The following is a 22,980-nucleotide window of genomic DNA, read 5'->3' as shown; positions in this document are numbered from 1 at the left end:
AATAGGATTACAGTTGTAACACAAATAAAAAAACAAAGTAAATATCTCAAATTTGGGATTTCAACTCTTAGGTTGATGTTGTAATAACATAACCTTGTTTATGAGTGTGTAGAGTGGTAGTTCTGGGTGAGGACTTTCATTTTTCTTATGAAAATATGGTAGAATATACTGTACAAATGTGCCTTCTTGGCAATTGCTTAATATGTTTTTAGTCTAGATTAAGATGGTGTTTTGAGGGGCACCTGGGTGGCTCAGTGGGTTAAGCCTCTGCCTTCAGCTCAGGTCATGATCTCAGGGTCCTGCAATGGAGCCCCACATCGGGCTCTCTGCTCAGTGGGGAGCCTGCGCCCCCCGACTTCCTCTCTGCCAACTTGTGATCCCTCTCTGTCAAATACATAAATAAAATATTTTTTTAAAAAGATAGTGTTTTGATTCTTTTTATTGCATTTAATTTACCTCCGTTTATAAAGTACCAGGAAAGACTTCTAAAGCATCACTGAAAGGAATGAGGAAAAAGGGAAAAATATTAGCCAGCTTAGGGTTTAGGTTGGTAAAGTAGTTGATAAGGATTTATATTTTAAGGGGGGTAATGCAGGGGAAGGAGGAAAGGGAGAGAGATTCTTCAGCAGACTCCGTGCTGAGCACAGAACCTGTTGTAAGCCTCGATCTCAACGACCCTGAGATCAGGACCAAAGCTGAAACCAAGAGTTGGATGCTTAACCAACGGAGCCACCCAGGCATCCTGAAAGCTAGGTGGCTTTTAAATCCTACTGATTGGTGTCTTAACAGAGTGACTGCATTATATTTTCAAGTATTGTGAATATGCTAAACATCAGGCACATCTGCATGAAATGTCAGTGGGGTAGAGGCTCACGGGCGGCCTCCTCCTGCACCTTCACCTCCAGTCGGCAGCCCCAGGTCCCGGCTGGTATCCCATGGGGGAGGGGGCCGAGACAGAGCATAGCAGATCCAGCGGGAACAACTGCAGAGAGGGAAAGTATACACTCAAGTTTATGCCCTTTTATATCCTGTTGCCCACGGGTTTGTAAAAGAAGCAAAAACTGCAACAGAACAGAACAGAAAATAGGTAATTCACTTGTAAAACAGATATAAACTTAAAAAACACACTAAGAGCGGGAATAACTGATTTCTGCCACGTGTCCTTGCAGACAAGTGGAGATAAAGATTTCCAGTTGCCATATGTAACTGTGGTAGGGAGCAACTGTTTGGCTTGCGATCTCCCCCACCCTGTGCCTTTCTACCCTCATCGCTTGCGGCAGTTTTGCCGTGCTTTTGTGGAGGAGGATGCTGAAGGAGCCTGGTCAGAGTACGGCCAAAGCCTTACTCTAGAGGAGTCGTTCGGCTCAGCGGAGCTGAGTGGCGAAGCAGGGGGGCCTCAAGTAAGCTCACCCAGGTCCGACACTCAGGCCTTTCTGCTGACCGGTGTGTAACTAGAACCAAGTTAGTTCACTTTCATAAGCCTAAAAAGACTTATGAAGTGGTAAACTAACATAATGAGATGATTGTCGAATAAATAAGATAAAATAATTATCCCAGTGCCTGGCCCACTATTGTTGTAATTTCCTGAATTCCACTTTCCTTCACTTTATGTGGAGATTTGAACCCGGTGGCATTCCACATCAGGCCTCAACTAGAGAAACCCGGCTTCCAGGTTGTTACATATTAAGGTTCAGCCTCAGATTCCTTTTTTTTTTTTTTTTTAAATGGAGGTTTTAAGATGATCGTAATAGTGAGGCCATGAATAACCAGTACACGGACGGTTTATATTATCTGAGAGTAAAGTTACTAGAAAGACAGCGGTAGTTACCACGAGACAGTGCAGCGGGAGCACAGCCCGGCGGGCGTCCAGATTCTGGCCCTGTCACTATTCATCAGTGTCTGTTTACAGTGTTCTTGTCTGTAAAAGGGGGACAGTAATATTACCTCCCTGGTCATGAGAGATGTGTCGTAAGGATCATAGGAGATGATAACCATATAGTTAAAGCACTTTTGTGTGAACAGGGGAGGAGCCGTGTAGTTTGCTGCGGTGGCCATGGTCATGGTCAGAGCACGGTGCTCAGTGCACGGTGGGACAGCCTTCACCGAAGCTATGTCCTTCTCTATGGACAAGAATGCATAGCTGTAATGAACTATATTCTTAGAAATCATGTTCCCCAGAAATAAAATTCCCTAAGGGTCTAATTGATAGGATAGTGTTTTGAAACACATTGAATTTTTTGTCATTTATAAAGATACCTATTCTGTGCCTCTATCCTTGAGTAATGGAATAGTCGATTAAATTAATAAGTACTTACAGATGCAATTCTTAAAATACCATGATTTGGGCTAGTTTATTTTACATAAAAATGTTTAATCTCCCACAGTGTAATTTGGATGTAGACTTTGATACAAAATGCTTACACTTTTCATAAATCATTTTGGGGAGCACAAAAGGTATTTTGTTCTAAGTGCCTTAGTTTCGGTGATTGCAGAGCAGGACATATGGCACTGAAATAACAGACCACACGTAGGTTTCCCTGGTCACTGGAGGCCGAACCTTCCCTTGGAGTTGGTCCTTCTCCCAAGTTGTAAGTCTTATTAGAGACAGACGCATTACGTGATACAACGGGGGCAATCCCCAAGCCCTCTGGCTGGCTGACTAGTAATACCGGTTGTAGAAATGGTGCCATTTCTACTGCAAATCAGACTTTTGTGGGACGTTCTCCACATCTACCTCTGTCCTGATTGGTTTGCACTGTTAATTTAATGCATTCAAAAAGCATGTACTGAGTTTATTATATCCATAGCCCAGATAAAGAAGTATGCTACGTGTTGAAGGAGATACAGAAAATAAAGAACATGATTTATATTCTCAAAATTAGAAGTCCCTTAATATATTTATATTCTCAAAGTTAGAAGGCACTTAATATAATGAGAAAAAAAAATGCCTTTTTAGAGTCCAGCTACCTACCATCTATATGATTTTAAGCAAGTCATTTGATCTTTTTAATTTTCTCAAGAATATAATAAGGATATAAATTATTTAAAGGTAGCTATGTAGATTAAAATCAGTTCATGTATATGAAGGTGCTTTCAAAACCATGAAAAATCTCTACCAGTGTGTACAATTAATGTCTATTGTGATTTTTAGACAAGAAATGAAACCTACAAAGAACTGTAGGGTGTCCCCGAGGGGTGCTGCAGGGCTTCAAAGCAGGGCGAGCCTGCCATGTGTCAGAAAGCCAGAAACTGGGTGAGAGCCTGCCGAGTGTTCGGAGCCCGAGAAGACCCTCGAGGACTTGTCATGATCTGGGTGGACAGGAAGGAGATGGTCACCGGAGCAGGGTCATGAAGGTTAGAAATCAGCAGAGCTGGCTTTCAGAAGCTGTGAACAGACTGATGGGGAGGAGCGTCCCATGTTGTACGCAGGTCCCCTGCCCTGAGCACACAGAGCCCTCCTCTGAGGGGAAGAAGCACTTACCATGTGCCTAAGCGTTCCCAGACCCAAACAGGCTTCTTTACTACTGAAGGATACATATTGCTAACAGATACACGCAGATACACCGAGGCGAAGCTCAGAGGCTCACAGACACAGCTCACAGCACTGGTGCTACTGCTGAGCTGCCCGGTATGGTTCCTGGGGAAGGGGGCCGTGCTGCCCCTCCAGGGCTCATGCCGGCCACAGATACACTCAGCTCTGTTTTCACTTTTTGCCTTTTCTTGTCAAAGCAGAAATCCTCTTTGGGTTTCTTTTGAGTAACAAAAGTGGACAGTAGGGGCTCCTGGGTGGCTCAGTGGGTTAAAGCCTCTGCCTTCAGCTCAGGTCATGATCCCAGGGTCCTGGGATTGAGCCCCACATTGGACTCTGCTCTCTGGGGAGCCTGCTTCCTCCTCTCTCTCTGCCTGCCTCTGCCTACTTGTGATCTCTGTCTGTCAAATAAATAAATAAAATCTTAAAAAAAAAAAAAAGAAAAGAAAAAAGTGGATACTAATGTAGGTCTTTCATAAAAGCAAAGTGGTCTGATGCAAACTTCAAGAGCAAGGGGTACCTGCACTTGATAAAGAATTATAAATTTTACTCTTTTGAAGTATACAGTTCAGGGGCTTTTAGTATATATTCACAGAGCTGAGCATCAGTCACCTAATTGCAGAACGTTTTCATCATCCCAAGAAAGAAGCTCCATGTCCATTAGCTTCATTCTTCATTCCTCCTTATCCCACACCCCTGGCAACAACACATCCACTTTCCTAGCTTTATGGATTTACCTCTTTGAGACGGTTCATAGAATGGGATCATTCCATACATGTCGTTTTGTGTCTGGCTTTTTTTACATGCCATGATGTTTTCAAGGTTCATCTGTGTTGTGTGATATTTTTGGCTGGATAATCACCCGCTGTATGGGCGTACCACATCACTCATCAGCAGACGGATATGTTGGTTGCATAAACTGTGTGGATCTTGTGAATAACACTGCTGCAAACACTCGTGTACACGTTCTTGTGTGGACACACATTTTTGGTTCTCTTGGGTATGTGTACCTTGGATTGCACTTGCATTGGCTGGGTCATAGGGTAATTCTGAGTTTAATTTTTTGAGGAACTGCCTCACCTCTTTCCAAAGTTGTATATTCCCACCAGAAATAAATGAGGTTTCCACTTTTTCTACATCTTTGCCAGCACTTGTTATTGCCTGTATTAATTATAGCCGCCTTAGTAAGTGCAAAGCGGTGGCTCATCGTTTTGTTTTGCTTTTCATGTACTTATTTGCATTTGTATATCCTCTTTGGAGAAATGTTTATTCAGGTTTTCTGCCCATTTTTTTAATGGGGTATGATATGGTCAAATTGAAGAGTTCTTTACATATTCTAGACACAAGTTATCCTTTTAGATACATGATTTGCAAATATTCTCCCTTATTCTTCAGGTTGTTTTCTCACTTACTTGATCTTCATTGCTTAGTGACTTAAATCCACTCCCTGTGTCGTGATTTTCAAAATGCTCCCTATCAATGCGCTCTCACTCCCATTTACAGCAATACCTGGATTCTTGGCCGGGCTGGTCTCCTTTCTGTGAGCGGCCATTCTGGGTCCTCACCTTGTTTGCTGCCGCTGTCCCTGCCTCTAATGAACCTCACTCTTCTCTCTCCCTTTCTAGATTGCACCCAGGCTCTCAAGGCCACCCACCGCTGCCTTACCTCACCCTGCCTCCCCTCTGCACCCTGCTCCTATCAGGCAGGGTTTCCTTAACCACATAATTTATGGCATTTCATTATCTGCTGACTTTCTTTGTTCTTTTGACTAACAGCAGGAGCAGGACTGAATGAGTTGCAGGCTCCCTGGGCCAGGAACTTTGTCTTCCTTTTCTTTTTCATTTCTTTCAGTGCCTACATGGTTTCATTCAGGGCACAGACGGGATAGAATAAACCCACACTGAATAAATGAATGCGCCCATTTTGTCATTTGTTACCTGAAATGTTACATAAGAAAGAACCATGTTTCCCATTTTAGTAGGAGTTCAAGTAAAGTAGGCCGGGGTCCTGCCTTCTAGGACCGAATGAAACACATTGTTTTAGTGTTCAGAGCCCCGTTCTTTGCTAGGGATTGGGCCTGTAGATAAAAAGGATTAGTTTTTCTGTTCCCTCTCTCAGTGCCTTTATACTGTTAAAGATAGGGTCCCATAGAAGTCGTCATACCCAGAATGCTGAGAGAGCATCAGTGGACCTTAGAAACTGCATGCTCAGGGGAGGATGTCTTCACAAGTATTTCTATCAAATATTGTTATAAGGAAGCCCATATTGATGTCTTGGGGGAGTCGTTGTATAGCCAAAATAAACTTCTTTTCAAGAATATCTTCAGAGTTGTTTGGTACACGTTTTATATTATCATTTTTCAGCAAAGAAATAATGACTCATCTATGGAACACTAAAAGGAACCCAAATTTTAGATTATTAATTCAAGAGACTCTAGATGGAAAATTAATGATAATCAATGATAATTATATCTCTTAAGAAAAGAAAAAATAGGGACGCCTGGGTGGCTCAGTTGGTTAAGCAGCTGCCTTCGGCTCAGGTCATGATCCCAGCATCCTGGGATCGAGTCCCGCATCGGGCTCCTTGCTCAGTGGGGAGCCTGCTTCTCCCTCTGCCTCTGCCTGCCATTCTGTCTGCCTGGGCTCGCTCTCTCTGCCCCCCCCTCTCTCTGATAAATAAATAAAATCTTTAAAAAAAAAAAAAAAAAGAAAGAAAGAAAAGAAAAAATAATCATGAAAACACATTTCCCTTCTCTGCTTAGAGAAAGCTACATTTATATTTTTATAGCCCTTACATTCTGTGGAAATGACTGTGGAATTTCTTGTTCTGGATATGGCCGTTGCTACTCATCTGAACTGTGTTTATTTGTCCATCCGTTAAAAATTTACTGAGTCCTTCTGTGTGCCAGGAATACACAGATAAAGATAATACCAACCCTGCCTTGCGGGAGCTCTTGGTCTCCTGATCTCATGGAGGAGACACAGGAGTCAACAAAGAAGTCTTTAGCCTTTTTCTTTGTTGTACATCATGAAATAAAATTGGATTCCATGTTATACCATTGTTTACAAATGTATTATTTTTACGAATTAAAATACACTTTAGGACAGCATCTCGGTGTTGGTTTAAGTGCAATACTTGAAGACTGTTGTCAAAATAATTTTCTGTACAAATTTAGTTAACATGGACTGTGTTTATAATTGGATATCTCTTAAATAAGCTTGCATTAACTTGAAAACAAAGTCTGGGTTTTTTTTTCCTAAAGAGTGCTACATGTGTGTTCAGAGTGCAATTTAGAATTAATTTTTACCTCTTTTTTTTTTCCTTTCCAGGGTTGTTATATTATGCAGGGCATGGTTATGAAAACTTTGGCAACAGCTTTATGGTCCCTGTTGATGCTCCAAATCCATATAGGTCTGAAAACTGTCTATGTGTACAAAATATACTGAAACTGATGCAAGAAAAAGAAACTGGGCTTAACGTGTTCTTGTTGGACATGTGTAGGAAAAGGTAAACTGCCTCATCTTTGTTAAACAAAGCTCATTGGAGTTAGATTAATACCAGCCTTGACAGTGAAATCGAAGGCAAACCTGGGAATGCTGAGAAGCACTCAGGCTTGTGAGTTTGTAATTACAGATTGAAACTGACCAAGGAGGAAACTCCATTTCTCTATATGTAGTTAATCACTTTAACTTTTTTCCTATTTGTTATAGAACAAAAGTGAGGAACTAAAGGGTATGCATATGTATTTATATTCCAGAAGGTTCAACTCTTCAGAATGTTTGTAGATGTCTCTAGTCCTCACTGCACTGATTTCTCCTGGAACTGATAGAAACAGTACACATAGAGCTGGGCCTCTGTCAGTCCTGGTCTCGCAGATATGGGAGTGTAGCCAGACCAGGTGTTTGAAGGTGTGGATCCCAGTTCTTGGTCACTGGGTTCCTAAGGAATAGCACCAGGGATTATTCCTCTCGGAAATACAGTTCTGTGCTTGCTCAGCCCATACGGATGAGAAACCAGGGCCAGAGTTCAGACGTAACTTCAGTTTTAAAGCTAACCAGAGAAAAGGAGATGTGCCTGTCTGCTATCTCAACAGGAGAAGAGCCCTAGATTATTTAGGGGTAAATATGTACCTGATTTGATAAAGGCATTTTGAATCAGTTATGTATAATAGAATATCATTATCAGATTTTCCATTATATTATTACTTACGCTCTTTTTAAAATGCTGTTTAACTTTTTTCATATTTGTATCTGTCCTTCTCCCTACTCCCTTTTAAATAGAAACGACTATGATGACACTATCCCAATCTTGGATGCGCTAAAAGTCACTGCCAATATTGTGTTTGGATACGCCACGTAAGGAATTTTACATTCATGTTCAAGATGCATTCATTTTTCAATGACTTCTTTTTGATGAAAGATGAGAAGCCTAGATATATCCATAGGAATGTAGGCATAAATTTTCATCCTTGATAATTCTTGAAAGGATAAATGAGTTAAATAATTGACTTTAGCTCCTCATATCTTGGCATCTTCTTTTTACTTACCCCCCGAGCATTTAGTTCCTGCTTAAAGATAAGCTCCGCAATGAGGGTGTCATGCAAAAGGCAGGGAAGCAAATGAGGCTCATGAGTATTTACACAAGTCCCGTGTGGCAAGTGTTTACTTTTTTAAAAAATTTGTCTTTTTGCTGTGTTTAAGGTGTCAAGGAGCAGAAGCTTTTGAAATCCAGCATTCTGGGCTGGCAAATGGAATTTTTATGAAATTTTTAAAAGATAGATTATTAGAAGACAAGAAAATTACTGTGTTACTGGATGAAGTTGCAGAAGGTAAAATAAAAAATAAAGAGAAAGCTACTCGGGGTTCTCTGATGATTGTTTTATTCCTACCGTTATTGTGCAGGTTTGGAGTTAGTATTTTTTTTTTTAAGATTATTTATTTTGGGGACGCCTGGGTGGCTCAGTTGGTTAAGCAGCTGCCTTCAGCTCGGGTCATGATCCCAGCGTCCTGGGATCGAGTCCCACATCGGGCTCCTTGCTCAGCAGGGAGCCTGCTTCTCCCTCTGCCTCTGCCTGCCATTGTGTCTGCCTGTGCTCGCTCTCTCCCCCTCTCTCTCTCTGATAAATAAATAAAATCTTTAAAAAAAAAAAAAAAGATTATTTATTTTATTCATGAGAGACAGAGAGAGGCAGAGGAAGAAGCAGGCTCTCCACAGAGCAGGGAGCCCGATGTGGTACTTGATCCCAGGACCCTGGGATCACGATCTGAGCCGAAGGTAAATGCTTAACTGACTGAGCTACCCAGGCGCGCCAGTATTTATTTTTATAAAGCAAGTTTTTTCTAGAATATTCAGCAACACTCGTGTTTGATTCCTTCCTCCCTCCTCCTCTCCCTGGTGACTAAGCTTTGTGCCATGTGTGCAGCATGACTCGAGCTACAGGGCTGGTCCCGGGCAAGACTGAAATCAGTGAAGTTTCATCCTCAGAGCTCTGTACCTCGTTTGTGCCTCATGCTTGGTGCATGGCTCTGTGGGCTTGTTTACAGAGAAACTTGTCCAGAGAACATCCTCTCCCAGGATCAGACTGATCCAGTTTTGCAGATATTTTGAGACTTGGGTGGAAAAGGCTGGGTTCTTTTTTTTTTTTTTTTTTTTTTTATGGACTTCATGGTTCTTAAATTCTATTTTCAGGACATGACCCTAGAGGGCTCACATCATGTCTTCCATTTCCTTGTGTTCCCTTTCCTTCTCAGCATAATGTTATGCTCCTGTCGAGGGCCAAACAAGTACATACAGATTGCCAGGTGTTTTTTGAAATGCCATTTTAGAAGCCATGCCAAAAGGCAATCCTTTTGCAAACCAGCCCATGAGAAACAGAGTTTCAAGGGTGTTCTAAAGATGGCAGGTGGAGTATAGGATACGTGAGTGTTTCACTAAGAGCCATGAGTCACCTTTGTTTATTTTGATGTTTTTATCAGTGTAGATCTCTTAGCTAGATCACCTGACTTAACCACTTTCCCATTTAACATAGACAACCAGAGCTTTGACCTCCTCCCACCATCCTGCTTCAACCGGAAAAGTTCTGCTTTTATCTGGTTTTTATATTTGGCTTCTATTTAAGAATAGATTCTTCTGTTTAACAATCTTAGTTTTACCTCTTTTTTTTCCAGATAAGTAATGACATATCAAAGACCAGATATTATTACTTTATAACTTTATTTATTAATAATAATACATACAGAAGTAAGGGAAACTATAATTTTGTTCATATTAAAGAATATGATATATATGGCTTTATAAATTTAAATTGACATTTATCAGTAATCACAAGTCTTTGCCTGAAACATGTTAATGAAATGGAGCATGCATATAGGATAACAGTTTTGTTAAGTTCAAAACCTCAAACATTAAGGGCACCTGGTGGCTCAGTCAGTTAACGACTGCTTCTAGCTTATATCATGATCCAGGGTCCTGAGATCAAACCCCACATTGGGCTCCCTGCTTGGCAGGGACCCTGGTTCTCCCGCTTGTTCCTGGCTCATGCTCTCTATTGCTATCTCTGTCTCTCTCTCAAATAAATAAATAAAATCTTAAAAAAAAAAAACTAAAACATTAGCATAAACCACTTACCAATGCCTGTGCATGAGTGAAAATTAAGACAGACATGGGAATATAGGTACTACATTGAACAGTGGTTATTTTGAGTCAGGGGAGAGGAATGGTGGTCCTTTAACCATATCAGTAGTTGTAACACATTATTTCCTTGCTTAAAAATAAAGCTGTCTGACGCAAAGATGGGCATGAAATCTTACCTTTCGCATAGTTAGGTAGTCATTTGTTTACTAAATACATGTATTTCTCAACAGAGTATAGACATAAAGTTATCATGGCTGCCCTTTCAGTAAAGATAGGTACTTTCAGGGGCGCCTGGGCGTCTCAGTCATTAAGTGTCTGCCTTCGGCTCAGGTCATGGATCCCAGGGTTCTGGGATCGAGCCCTGCATTGGGCTCCCTGAAGGGAGCCTGCTTCTCTCTCTCTCTCCCTCTGCCCTTCCCCGCCACTTCTTCTCTCTCTCTCAAATAAATAAAAATCTTTGAAGGAAGGAATGTACTTTCAATTCTTTGTGCATTTTAAGGCTTAGGATATTAGGGATATGATAATAGAATTATAGAAGATAAAAGCTAAAAGGGGATCTTCAGAAGTTTCCTGGCCTAATATTTTTCTCTGTAAACCATGCCCGGCACATAATAGGTGTTCAGTAAAATAGCTGTTGAGTGAGTGATCTGAGAACGTAACTGGATTTGCAGGAGAGTTCTTGACCTAAATATTTAAAACGTGAAAAGATTGTGGTCTTGATACTTATTTGTTATCTTTTAGATATGGGTAAATGTCACCTCACCAAAGGCAAACAGGCTCTAGAGATTCGGAGTAGCTTGTCTGAAAAGAGAGCACTCACTGACCCAATCCAGGGAACAGCGTATTCTGCGGAGTCTCTGGTGCGGAATCTGCAGTGGGCCAAAGCACACGGTACGGTGAGGCCTGGTTCTTGTGAGGTTTTCCTACGATATGCTCTATTAAATCATGAAGGAGGTTTTTTTCCCTTCTGGGGAAAAGTTGTGGTTTTTTGTTTTGTTTTTTGATAGTTTTTCTCTCGATTTTTTCGTGAAAGTATTTTAACCTGGTAGGCAAGCCCAAAACTAAACAACTTATCTAATATACAGTCCCTTGGATTTTCTTAAATTGTGAGCTGTTGGAAGTGTGCTGTTTGAAAAATCAGACAGGCCTGGGTTCTGATCCTGTCTCTACCACTTGATAAACTTGTTATCTATAAATGGGGGCAAGAACTGATCCTTGGAAGGCCGTTGGTTATTGGATGCGATCTCACATGCAAAGAAACAAGCATGCTGGTCAGTAAATATTATATGCTCCTGGGTATTACGGAGAATTCTCTCCCTGCGACTCTTGCATCAGTGAGTCAGCGCAAGATAAGAGACAGTGAGGGGGAAATCCTATCTGTAACTTAATTACCTTTGGTAATTCTATGTGATTTAGTGAAAAGGTGAGTTTAAATTATTGACTGAAGTAAAAATGTTTCATTTGCTGTGAGCCCCAAATATTTGCATGGTGAATCCCTTATTGTAGATAAGTGAAAATTATATTTGGTGAATTTCTGCATAAGAGTGTTTTTCATAATAGTCTGTTCTCTGAAATAGACTTTTGGCTAAATATGTCAAAGCACTTTAAAATATAAAATGTTGTAAATGTATTGTCTTGGCTTTCCAGATAATTGGATAAGTAATTGAAATTTATTCTTTTCCTTTAAAAAAGATCTAAACAACAGCAATAACAAAATCATGGTGATAAGTTTCAACAGTAAAAAAAAAGTTTATGAAATGAAATGAAGGGAGCATCTCTTTACTTGGTGGACAAGCTGCTGCCCAATTCATGAATTGCCTAATAAAGTCAATTAGATCTTCAAATTTAAAAAAAAGAAAGAAAGAAACTTTATACATGGGCTGGTCCAATATTTTTCTCTGTTTGCTGATTACTTTGAACCATGCCTGGTACATAGTATGTGTTCAGTAAAGTAGTTGTTGAGTGAGGGAGTGAATGGGTGCTGCTCAGAACAGAACCACATTTACACCAGAGTTCTTGGCCTAAATATTTAAAACATAATGAAAAGATTGTGGTCTTTAAATAATACTGATTTCTTGTCTTTTAGATGTAGGTAACTATCTCCGTACCAAGGCAAACAGGCTCTAGAGCTGTAGTTTGTCTGGAAAGAGCACTTTTTTTTTTGGTATTTTGTATGTTAAAGAGCTCATGCAAAATGGTAAAAGGAGAAACATTAACATCATTAATCATTAAACATTAACATTAATTAATCATTAAACAATGCAAATTTAGCCTATACAATTTGAGAATATATTAATAATTAAGAAACAAATATGGAAAATAATAAACTTAAGTAGTAATTAGAGAAAATAAAGTTAGAACTATGATAGGGGTGCCTGGGTGGCTCAGTGGGTTAAAGCCTCTGCCTTCGACTCAGGTCATGGTCTCAGGGTCCTGGGATCGAGCCACACATCAGGCTCTGCTCAGCAGGGAGCCTGCTTCCCTTCCTCTCTCTCTGCCTGCCTCTCTGCCTACTTGTGATCTCTGTCTGTCAAATAAATAAATAAAATCTTAAAAAAAAAAATTAGAACTCTGATAGAGTAGTTTTTCCTTTTTAATCCCATCAACTAGGTAAATACTTCGAAAATTAATACTACTTCATTTTGGAAATGTATGGTGAGATCTATGTAAGTGTATGTAAATATATGTAAATATTATATGTAAATGAGAGTATCACATATGAGAAACCATCAAGCAGCTATATCTAATAATCCTAAAGCATTAAGTACATATATATAAGAAATATTGACTATGATAGAAAAATAATAAAACCCAGAAATATTCAAGAGTACTGAATTTGTTCACAGTAACAAATATTCAGTGACATTATACTTTATTAAAAACTATTTTCTTTTTTATTTTTTAAGATATTTTTATTTACTTATTTGACAGAGAGGATCACAAGTAGGCAGAGAGGCAGGCAGAGGTGGGGGGGAAACAGGCTCCCCGCTAAGCAGAGGGCCCAATGCAGGGCTCCATCCAAGGACCCTAAGACTATGACCTAAACCAAAGGCAGAGGCTTAACCCACTGAGCCACCCAGGTGCCCCTAAAAACTATTTTCAATGAAGATTGAGACAACAGTGAAAATTTTTCTACAATTCTGTGGATACTTTTGATTACTACTATAAAAATTACATATGCAGGGACACCTGGGTGGCTTAGTCATTAAGCATCTACTTTCCACTCAGGTAATGATCCCAGGGTCCTTGGATCGAGCCCTGCATTGGGCTCCCCACTCTGCAGGAAGCCTGCTTCTCTCTCTTCCACTCCCCTTCTTGTGTTCCCTCTCTCTGTGTCTCTCTGTTAACAAAATAAATAAAATGTTTTTTAAAAATGACATATGCAGAGGGACAAGAACTGTAAGCTAATAGTAAATGAAAGATTTTTATTTGCTTGATCAGCAAAACACGGGTTTTTGGGTTTTTTTTCTTTCTGTAAGTGCATACCTGGGTGTTTTTGTATCTTTGAATAATGTATTAGTTCTAGAACATTTTTAAGTGAAAGCAAAAGCTCTCCATGTATTTTGCCCCATAAGAAACAATTGTCTGTTGCTGAACAAAAAACTTACCAAAGGGCTCCTCAAGGGATTATTTGTAAGTTGTTCTTTCTGTTCTTTTTCAGAACTCCCAGAGAGTATGTGTCTTAAATTTCAGTGCGGCGTTCAGATTCAGTTAGGGTTTGCTGCCGAATTCTCCAATGTCATGATAATCTACACAAGCATAGTCCACAAGCCACCCGATGTCCTGATGTGCGATGCCTATGTCACCGATTTTCCTCTTGTAAGAACCCCCTTTCTTCTTTATTTAAAATAGTACAATATAGGGATGCCCGGGGGGCTCAGTGGGTTAAGCCTCTGCCTTTGGCTCAGGTCATGATCCTGGGGTCCTGGGATCAAGCCCCACATAGGGCTCTCTGCTCAGCAGGGAGTCTGCTCCTGCTCCTGCTCCTCCCCCCTCCCCACCCCGCCTGCCTCTCTGCCTACTTGTAATCTCCATCTGCTATAGGGATGCCTGTGTGGCTTCGCAGTGGAGTATCTGCGTTTGGCTCTGGTCATGATCCCAGGGTCCTGGGATTGAGCCCCACAACAGGCTCCCAACTCAGAGGGTATCTGCTTCTGCCTCTCTCTGCTCTTCTTCCCCTTTTTCTCTCTCTCTGAAATAAATAAATAAAAGCTTTTAAAAAAAGATAGTTTACTGTCAAAGACAATGTTGTGATTTCAACTGATTTCATTAATAATGTCCGCTGATTTTCACAGGACTTAGATATTGATCCCAAAGATGCAAATAAAGGGACACCTGAAGAAACCGGCAGCTACTTAGTGTCCAAGGATCTTCCCAAGCATTGCCTCTACACTAGGCTCAGCTCGCTGCAAAAATTAAAGGTTATTCCTTTTCCTGTTTATTAACTACTGACTTTGTGGAAGTGAAAATTCCTTGTCGTATTCTGTTCTGTCCCTGGTAATGGCCTGAGGATTTTTGTGTGAGAGAATATGTGATTACTCTCCGTAGTTGAAAAGTTAGAGATTCAGAGCATAGTGTGCTTTTAAATACCATTGCATCTTCAAATAATCATTTTCTAGTAAAAGAACAAAAGACAATTATCACCTTGTTCATAGCTAATCTACCTATAGTCTCCTTTGTCTTTGGAATAACCCTATAATCTGATTTGGTTCTGCTTCTCCACCCAGGACTGTGGATTATTATTTCATGTTTTTTAAAACAGCTGAACTTTTAGCCTAGGTGTAAAGCCAACTTTTTTCATTAAAGGATCATTCTCCAGGGGCACCTGGGTGGCTCAGTCGTTAAGCATTTGCCTTCAGCTCAGGTCATGATGCCAGGGTCCTGGGATCAAGCCCTGCTTTGGGCTTCCTGCTCAGCAGGAAGCCTACTTCTCCCTCACCCACTCCCCCTGCTTGTGTTTCTTCTCTCACTGTGTCTCTCTCTGCGTCAAATAAATAAAAATCTTTAAAAAAAAAAAAAAAAAAGGATCATTCCCTATCTCCACTAGTAGGGCAGGGTAAGTTTTCTAAGCCCCGCTGCTTAGAAAAATGCCTTTAAACTGTTCATCCGGAATACAGTCCAGAATCACGTGATTCTGGTAACTGCAAGAACTAGAATTCTACCAGTTCAAAGTACTGACTGAGGGAAAGGGAAGGGGATTATAGCTGGCTTTTTTTAATGCAGAGAAGATGTAAACAAGCCTTGAGGATTTGGAACCTGGGAAAGAGGAGTGAGAGTGGCTGTTGTTGTGTGATCACGTGTGTATTTGTGTATGTCAGTAATACTCTAAGATCGGCATGCTTTCACAGTTGATAAAAATAATTCTTCCTTCTCCTTTTCAGGAACATCTAATCTTCACAGTCTGCCTGTCGTATCAGTACTCAGGTTTGGAAGATACCGTCGAAGAGAAGCAGGAGGTGAACGTGGGCAAACCCCTCATTGCCAAACTGGACATTCATCGAGGTTTGGGCAGGAAAACTTGCTTCCAAACGTGTATTATGTGTAACGGCCCTTATCAGACCGCGGCATCCACCTCAGCGGGAACCGGCCGTTACCCCTCATCTCAGGACTCATTCCCCGGTGTTTACCATTCACACCTTGGTAACTCCAGTAACGTCTTGCCATCAGATGACTGTCGCTGCAGCCGGATGGCAGATGCATTTATTTCAAGTCACCACACCCACCATTATCCATGCCAGTTCGGGAGGAGCAATGTGCCAGTGGAGACAACTGATGACATGCCCTTCAATCTCTCTGAGGGGCTCCGAATTTCTGAAAACTGACCTCCTTATTTTTGGAAGTTCTCATAATTACTAGATGCCTCCAGGGCAGCAGTACTGACATGAAGAGAGGCATCATAAAAAAGCAAACCTGGATCTGTAGAGAGAGAAGATCTGTGATAGATAGATATTTCATGGCAAACCCAGGACTTTAAAGTGTTGGAGTTACATTATTGACCGACGGACTTCCTCTTCATTCTCTTTTAAGAGTTGTTTGTAACAAAAATATTTTCATTTTGAGCACTGAAGTAAGAACAATGGGAATAGCATTGTAGAATAAGTCATTGTGTTATGAGAATCAGGAAAAAAAACATTGGTGATCATCAGGCTTAACCTAGTCTCATCACTGGGAGAAACAGATTGCGTCATCTTGTTTACATTAGTGCTGGCCCAGCGCTGAGACCTCCAGATTTCTGTTCCAGTGTTTGTCCCTCTACACACTTCCTTTCTGACAGGTTCTGAGACAGATGTTATGTTTGTAGGTAGATTTAAAGATAATATGTAAATATACATGTCTGTATATAATCTAGAAATGTACAAACTTTAATTTGTGATTATAGGACTTTACTGCAAGTGTTAATTAAGATGTTTGTATATAAATCTTATGTAGAACAGGCCGAAGTTTCTTGTTAAAGTCATGAAAGCACATGAAGAGATGATGAAATGTTTGTCTCTTTTATAGCAAGACAGCAGGATACTTCTGTCTCTGGATAATCTTGGCAGCTACTTATTGAATCTTAAAAACACTGGATATGTCTTCCTTGATAACATTTTCTTAATGAATTGATCTTACCACCTTTCATCCTACCTAAAGCATGTCAAAAAGGCAACTGCCAATAACAAAAAATATTGAATTAGTACTTTTAAAGCATTCCACAAAGAAACTACCAAGCCCAGAGAGCTTCACTGATATATTCTGCCAAACATTTAAAGAATTAGCACCAGTCCTTTGCAAACTCTCCTCAAAAATGGAGAGGAGAAAGAACGCTTCCCAACTCCTTCTATGAAGCCAGTATTACCCTGATACAAAACCAAGTGAAGACATTCCAAAAAAACAAAAACTCGACACCTGTTATGAATGGAGAGTCAAAAGTCATCAACAAAATACTAGCAAACTGAGTCTAGCAATATATAAAAAGGATTATACACCATGACCAAGTAAGATTTATCCCAGATATGCAAGGTTTGTTTAACATCCAAAAATCAATGTCATATGCAGACAATTCTCGTTATTCACAGTAGGTATAGTCCAGGAAGTCACTATGGATACTGACCTAGTGAATGCAGAGCCATTGCTCCTAGGGGAAGTGTTTGTGTATTCATATCTCAAATAGACTATAATCTTAAATCCTGAAAACAGTTTATCCTGGTATACTGTTTTATTTTACAAAAGAGAAAATGAGGTTCAGAAATATTAAGTGACCTTCCTAGGCCACCCCACTAATAACTGCCGGGAGTTGGGATTCATACCTGTCCAACTGGCCCCAGAGCCAAAGCTTACACCGCCCTGCCCCCACCCCCTCATCTTCTGGTCAGGTCTGGGGGTGAGCAGTGAAACAGAGGCAGAGCATGTCCTTGTTCACCCCTGCTGGAAACATGTGTATCAGGAAATTGATGGGTCTGCTCATATCTATGAATGATCATAAAAGTGCCGACAGTTTTGATTGGGGATTACAAACAAGTTTTACAAATAAATTGATAAATTTACAAACAGACTCATAAATAATGAAGATCAACTGTTCCATGTTCATAAAGCACTAAATTACTACATTCATTGACTTCATTGTTTTAACAGTTGGGAGAAAGAACATTTGATACAATTCAGCACCTTTCATGATAAAAAACACTTAATAAACTAGGAATAAAATGGAAATTCCTCAATATGATAAACAGCATGTACAAAAAACCCACACCTGACATCATTATTGGCAACAGACTGAATTCTGAATATCCTCCCCCAAAATCAGGAATAAGACAAGAATGTTCACTCTCATGCCTTCCAGTCAACATTGTACTTGAGGTTCTAGACAGGGAATTAAGCAAGAAAAAGAGAAGTCAATCATACTGGAAAAGAAGTAAAACCGTGTATGTACAGATGGCATAATCTTATAATTCTAAGAAATTCATTTAAAAACTAATGAATTCACCAGACTAGGGGATAGATAAGAGATCTATATACAGATGTCAGCAGTGAATTCTGAAATTGAGATTTTCTGTAAATTATATTTACAATAGCATCAGGAGGAATAAAAACTATGCAACACTGTTGAAATTAAAGAAGACCTAAATATATGGAAATATGTTGTTCATGGATTGGAAGACTTTACACTGTTAAGATGCAAATGCTCCCCAAATTGCTTCAGAGAGTTCCTGCAGTTCCTTTCAAAAATCCCAGCTGGCTCATTTGCAAAAATTGACAAACTGATAAAATTCACATGCAAAAGACAAAAGCCAAAACAATCTTGAAAAAGAACAAGGTTGGAAGACTCAGACTTAACCAATTTCAAAACTTAACCTCAGAGCTACAGTAATTGAGACTGTGTGATACTGGCATAAAGATAAACATGGATTGAGGGCATATAAAATATAACTGAGAATCCAGAAATAAACTTACGATGTTTACGATCGATTGCTTTTTGACAAGAGTGCCAAAGCATTCATTCAGAGTAATCTCTTCAACAACTAGTCCTAGGACAGCTGGATGGCCACGTGCTAAAGGATCCCCCCTCTTTATACCATATACAAATTTCAACCCAAGATGGATCATACACCTAAATATAAGAGCCAAAACTGTGAAACTGGCAAGAAAACATACAAGCAAATCTTTGTGACCTTGGACTAAGCGATGGGGTTTCTTGTATACAACACCAAACGCCAAGCAATGAGGAAAAAAATAAATTGGCACGTCCTCCAAATGAACTTTCTTAAAGAACACCGTCCAGGAAGTGAAAAGACAACCTATGGAACAGGAAAAGGTTTTTGAAAATTGTGCCTGATAAGGTACTTGTATCCAGAGTGTATACAGAACTTGTCTAATAATAAGCAATTTACATACTAGTGTTTAATTATGGTCACTGTAGACCAGTAACCAGTAAAGTATCCGATGGGCCGTCTGTGAGGATGGACGTGTTCCAGGTGTGTGCTCCGCGCGTGCCAGCCTCCAGCCCTGTGTGGTGGCAGAGCAGCGGACATACAGCTTGCTTCCACATTCAACTGCGCAGCTGTTCATTCTGTATATTTGAGTTTTTAAAAGCGTGTATTTATAATTTTAAAACATTTTTTAAAATAACAATTTTTAAAAATTCATGTCAAAAAATTTTACGAATAAAATAACAATTGTGTATTTTTTTTTTTGTCTCTTCGGCCATGTTTTTATGTGAGTTGACTTCTTACGTCAGTTGCTTTATAACATTAGCAGAGGATTTTATACAGCAGTAGCATTTCGGAAGAGTAACCCACTGATACCAATTACAGTGGGAGGAAGATATTAGGGTAGTAAAATCTCACCTAAATCCAAAGCTAATATAAATTTCTGGGGAAGGGGGTATTTTCTGGAAAGTAACAATAAGTTCTATTCTTTTTTTTTTTTTAAGATTTTATTTATTTGACAGACAGAGATCACAAGTAGGCAGAAAGGAAGGGAAGCAGGCTCCTGCTGAGCAGAGAGCCTGATATGGGGCTTGATCCCAGGACCCCAGGATCGTGACCTGAGCTGAAGGCAGAGGCATTAACCCACTCAGCCACCCAGGTGCCCCTAATAACAAAAAGTTCTAAAGTTAGCAATTATAAATTACATGATTTCTAATTCAAAAAAGTGAAATCAACACATGGATCATCAAATATAAAACATGAACGTGGTATCCATCTGAAGGTGAACAGGTCAAATAAATCATAGCCTTGAGAAAGTCTTTGAAGGGTACCAACATGGAAAAGGGACAACAGACCTTTCCTTTTCCCCAGTGTTTGTTACCTTTCGTAGCCCTACTTGCACACAAAAGCAACCATAAGGTGGTCTCTTTGGTAGTCAAAATTGTTAAAGTCCAGAAATACAGTCATGTAACCACAGCTCAGATAATTGATTCATTGATACGTAGATTGGCACAAGTTTAATATAAGGATTCAATCTGAGGTTTTTAAACAAAAGACCTCATAAATTTTAAATTGTTTCCTGTTATTTAAATATTCCCTTAGTACTTAATTTTTTTTAGAGATTTTTAAAATTTATTTGAGAAAGAGAGCGAGAGAGAGCGTGAACAGGGAAGGAGGAGGTGGGGCAGAGGGAGAGGGCAAAGCAGACTCCCCAGTGGTGGGGCTTGATCCCAGGACCTTGGGATGAACCTGAGCCAAAGGCAGAGAGACACCTAACCTACTGAGCCACCCAGGCGCCCCTCCCCTGGTATTTATATACTATCATTGCTTTTCACTGTTAACTGATGCCAAACACTCAGAATTTACACATTACTTTTAGGGACACCTGGGTGGTGCATCCAACCCAGTCAGTTAAGCATCCAACTCTTGGTTTTGGGTCAAGTTGTAATCTGAGGGTCTTGAGATCAAGGCCTGCACTGGGCTGTGCACTCAGTGTGGAATCAGCTTGAGGTTCTCTCTCCCTCTCTCTCTCTCTCTCTCTGTCCCTCCTGCTCGTGCACGGACTCTATTTTTCAAACAAATAATTTTTAATAAATAATTTTTTTAATGTATATATTGCTTTTGTGCAATTTCAACCTGTTTTTCTATTTTGACATTATGAGTTTTACCCAGGCCTAACTAAACTATGTATTTTTAAATACTTTCCCTTGAATTATAGGACCTATTTCTCATACTGATAAAAGATGAATTAGTGAAGAAAAAGATACTCAGAACATGAGAATGTCTGTATAAATGTATTTAATTTTTTTTTTTTTTTACAATTTGACAGCACTAAAAATATTTCAGCATCAGACACAAAGTGTGGTGTTACAGAGGAGGAGTTCGCTCATCTCAGCACCCAGCAGCAGGGTGGCTTGAAGTGTGCCCTGTGGCTCTGTGCCTCTGTTTCCTTACCTGCACGATGGGGACGAGGATGTAACATCAGAGGGCTTCCAATATTCTCCAAGGCTGCCAGGACCAAGATGGTAAGTCCTCTGAAGAGCCTGCTCTCTGAAAAGGGTCTCATCCTTCAAATCAGGCCTTTTCAAAACTGTACCAGTCAGTACATACACAGTATGGTATGTATTATGTGTTACTAAGATGCTTCCTACCAAATACTCTTCATAGTATTGGCAATGTAGCATCGCCTTCTAAAATAAGTTGCATTTGGGTTGGCTGGATGGCTGGGTGGCTCAGTAGGTGGAACATGGGACTCTTGATCTTGGGGTCATGAATTCAAGCCCCATCTTGGGTGGATAGTTTACTTTAAAAAAAAAAAAAAGAAAAATTAAGAAATGCTTAAAAATAAGTTGATAGTGAATGTTGTTCACCTTAAAACGAGCATCCATTTTCAAAAACTTTCAAACTTTTCAAAAAGAATCTAATGTCACCAGTTACTAGCACATTCTGTCTACACACAAAGACCACTGATTAGCAGTGTTTCTCTGCTGGAAATTATTTGTCTTTGCTTCCCTGGATTTCCCAGTTTTTACCTAGGAAACAGCTGTTCTGTGATTTGCAAATATAGATAGAGACATGTAAATATGCTAAACTTCCATACTTTTATTCTACCTGTTACAGAGTAGCTAAGTCTGAAGTACCTACCACAAATCTGAAGTAATTCCCAGTTTTTTGCATCATGGTTGGGGTTTGTGGAACAGCATTTAAGTAGTAGAAATGGTTGGCTGAGTATTCCTGCATTAAGAATTTAAGAATTAAGAACTTAAAAATTAAGAATTAAGAAGCACCAGGCTTTGACTTTTTTTTTTTTTTTGACTATTTTTTAAAAATTTGAAACATTCCAAACTTAGAGAAAAACTTCAAAACCAGTACAAAGAATTCCCATATTCCCTTCACCCTGCTTCCCTATGTGAACATTTTTACATGTTTTATCATTCTGTCTCATAAGTGTATATATATATGTTTGTATGTCTATCTTCTACATACATCTACAAATGATATTTTTCCTGAGCTATTCAAAAGGGTTAACTTTTTGCTCCTAAATAAACACTTAAGTGTGTACTTCCTAAAAACAGGAACGTTCTCCTACATAACCACAATACAACTGTCCAGATGGGACAGGATTCCAGAACCTCCCTCTGCTGCAGCCCAAGCACTGGGAACCACAATCCCCCCTTATCTTTCCCTTCTCTCACAGATCGTGACCTCTGACCTTTGTCCAATATCTAAAAACTATTGTTTCATACTTTGTGTGTGGCTTTCCAGTTGTTTTAAGGTGGGAGAGTGAATCCAGTCCTATCATTACATCATGGCTGGAGGTGAACATCTGTAAGTGATTTTTAAAGCTAATCCCATAGTTGAAAATAATTTTGGATTACTTTTCATATATTGCAAGAAATAACACTGTGGGCAAACGATCCCCTTTTCTATTCATGATTTCATCCCCAAACTGATTTTTAAATTTTTTTTTCTCCAAACTTTTTCAAGGTAGCGTGCATCCGTTATGTTGCCGAATAAGTGGTTCATCAACATTATCGAATGAATACATAGGAGCCTCAGATCCACACGTTTATGCAAAGGAAGGAGAGCAAGCTTTTGGGGTGGAGTGTTTCACATTCTACCTACGTACAATCATTTTACACACAACCGCATTTAACTCTCAGCAGCCTTGCAACTTACAGATGAAGAAACTTTGGCTAAATCAAGACATGAATTCACCCTGGATAGCTGACAAGCGGCAGAAGCAAAATAACTCAAACCCAGACCAGAGCCCATTACGATTCCCCAGTGCTGCTGCTGATTACCCAATGACGAAGAGATACCCAATCATTATTGTCCTAAATGCTCAGTCAGTGCAAAAGTGGCATGACATTAAATGTTCATATTTGATGGAGTATCAAATATTGTATC

At 39.8% G+C, this 22,980-nt stretch overlaps 1 protein-coding gene across 2 annotated transcripts in view; it reads left to right on the top strand.

Moving 5' to 3' along the window:
- MALT1 (MALT1 paracaspase) overlaps window positions 1–19,324 on the top strand; it is a 61,538-nt gene extending 42,214 nt beyond the window's left edge. For both annotated transcript variants that reach the window (XM_082699474.1, XM_082699473.1), the window contains 7 exons: window positions 6,859–7,036; window positions 7,810–7,884; window positions 8,230–8,357; window positions 10,904–11,053; window positions 13,824–13,981; window positions 14,458–14,583; window positions 15,544–19,324. In XM_082699474.1, the coding sequence (XP_082555600.1) occupies window positions 6,859–7,036; window positions 7,810–7,884; window positions 8,230–8,357; window positions 10,904–11,053; window positions 13,824–13,981; window positions 14,458–14,583; window positions 15,544–15,984 (1,256 nt within the window). In that variant the 3' untranslated portion in view covers window positions 15,985–19,324. The remainder of the gene's footprint in view (window positions 1–6,858; window positions 7,037–7,809; window positions 7,885–8,229; window positions 8,358–10,903; window positions 11,054–13,823; window positions 13,982–14,457; window positions 14,584–15,543) is intronic.
- The last annotated feature ends 3,656 nt before the right edge of the window (window positions 19,325–22,980 follow it).

The sequence above is a fragment of the Mustela nivalis genome (genome assembly GCF_964662115.1).
Source record: "Mustela nivalis genome assembly, chromosome: 14".
NCBI lineage: Eukaryota > Metazoa > Chordata > Mammalia > Carnivora > Mustelidae > Mustela > Mustela nivalis.
Note: the sequence above shows the minus strand (reverse complement) of the source record. Positions and strands in the feature narration are given on the sequence as shown.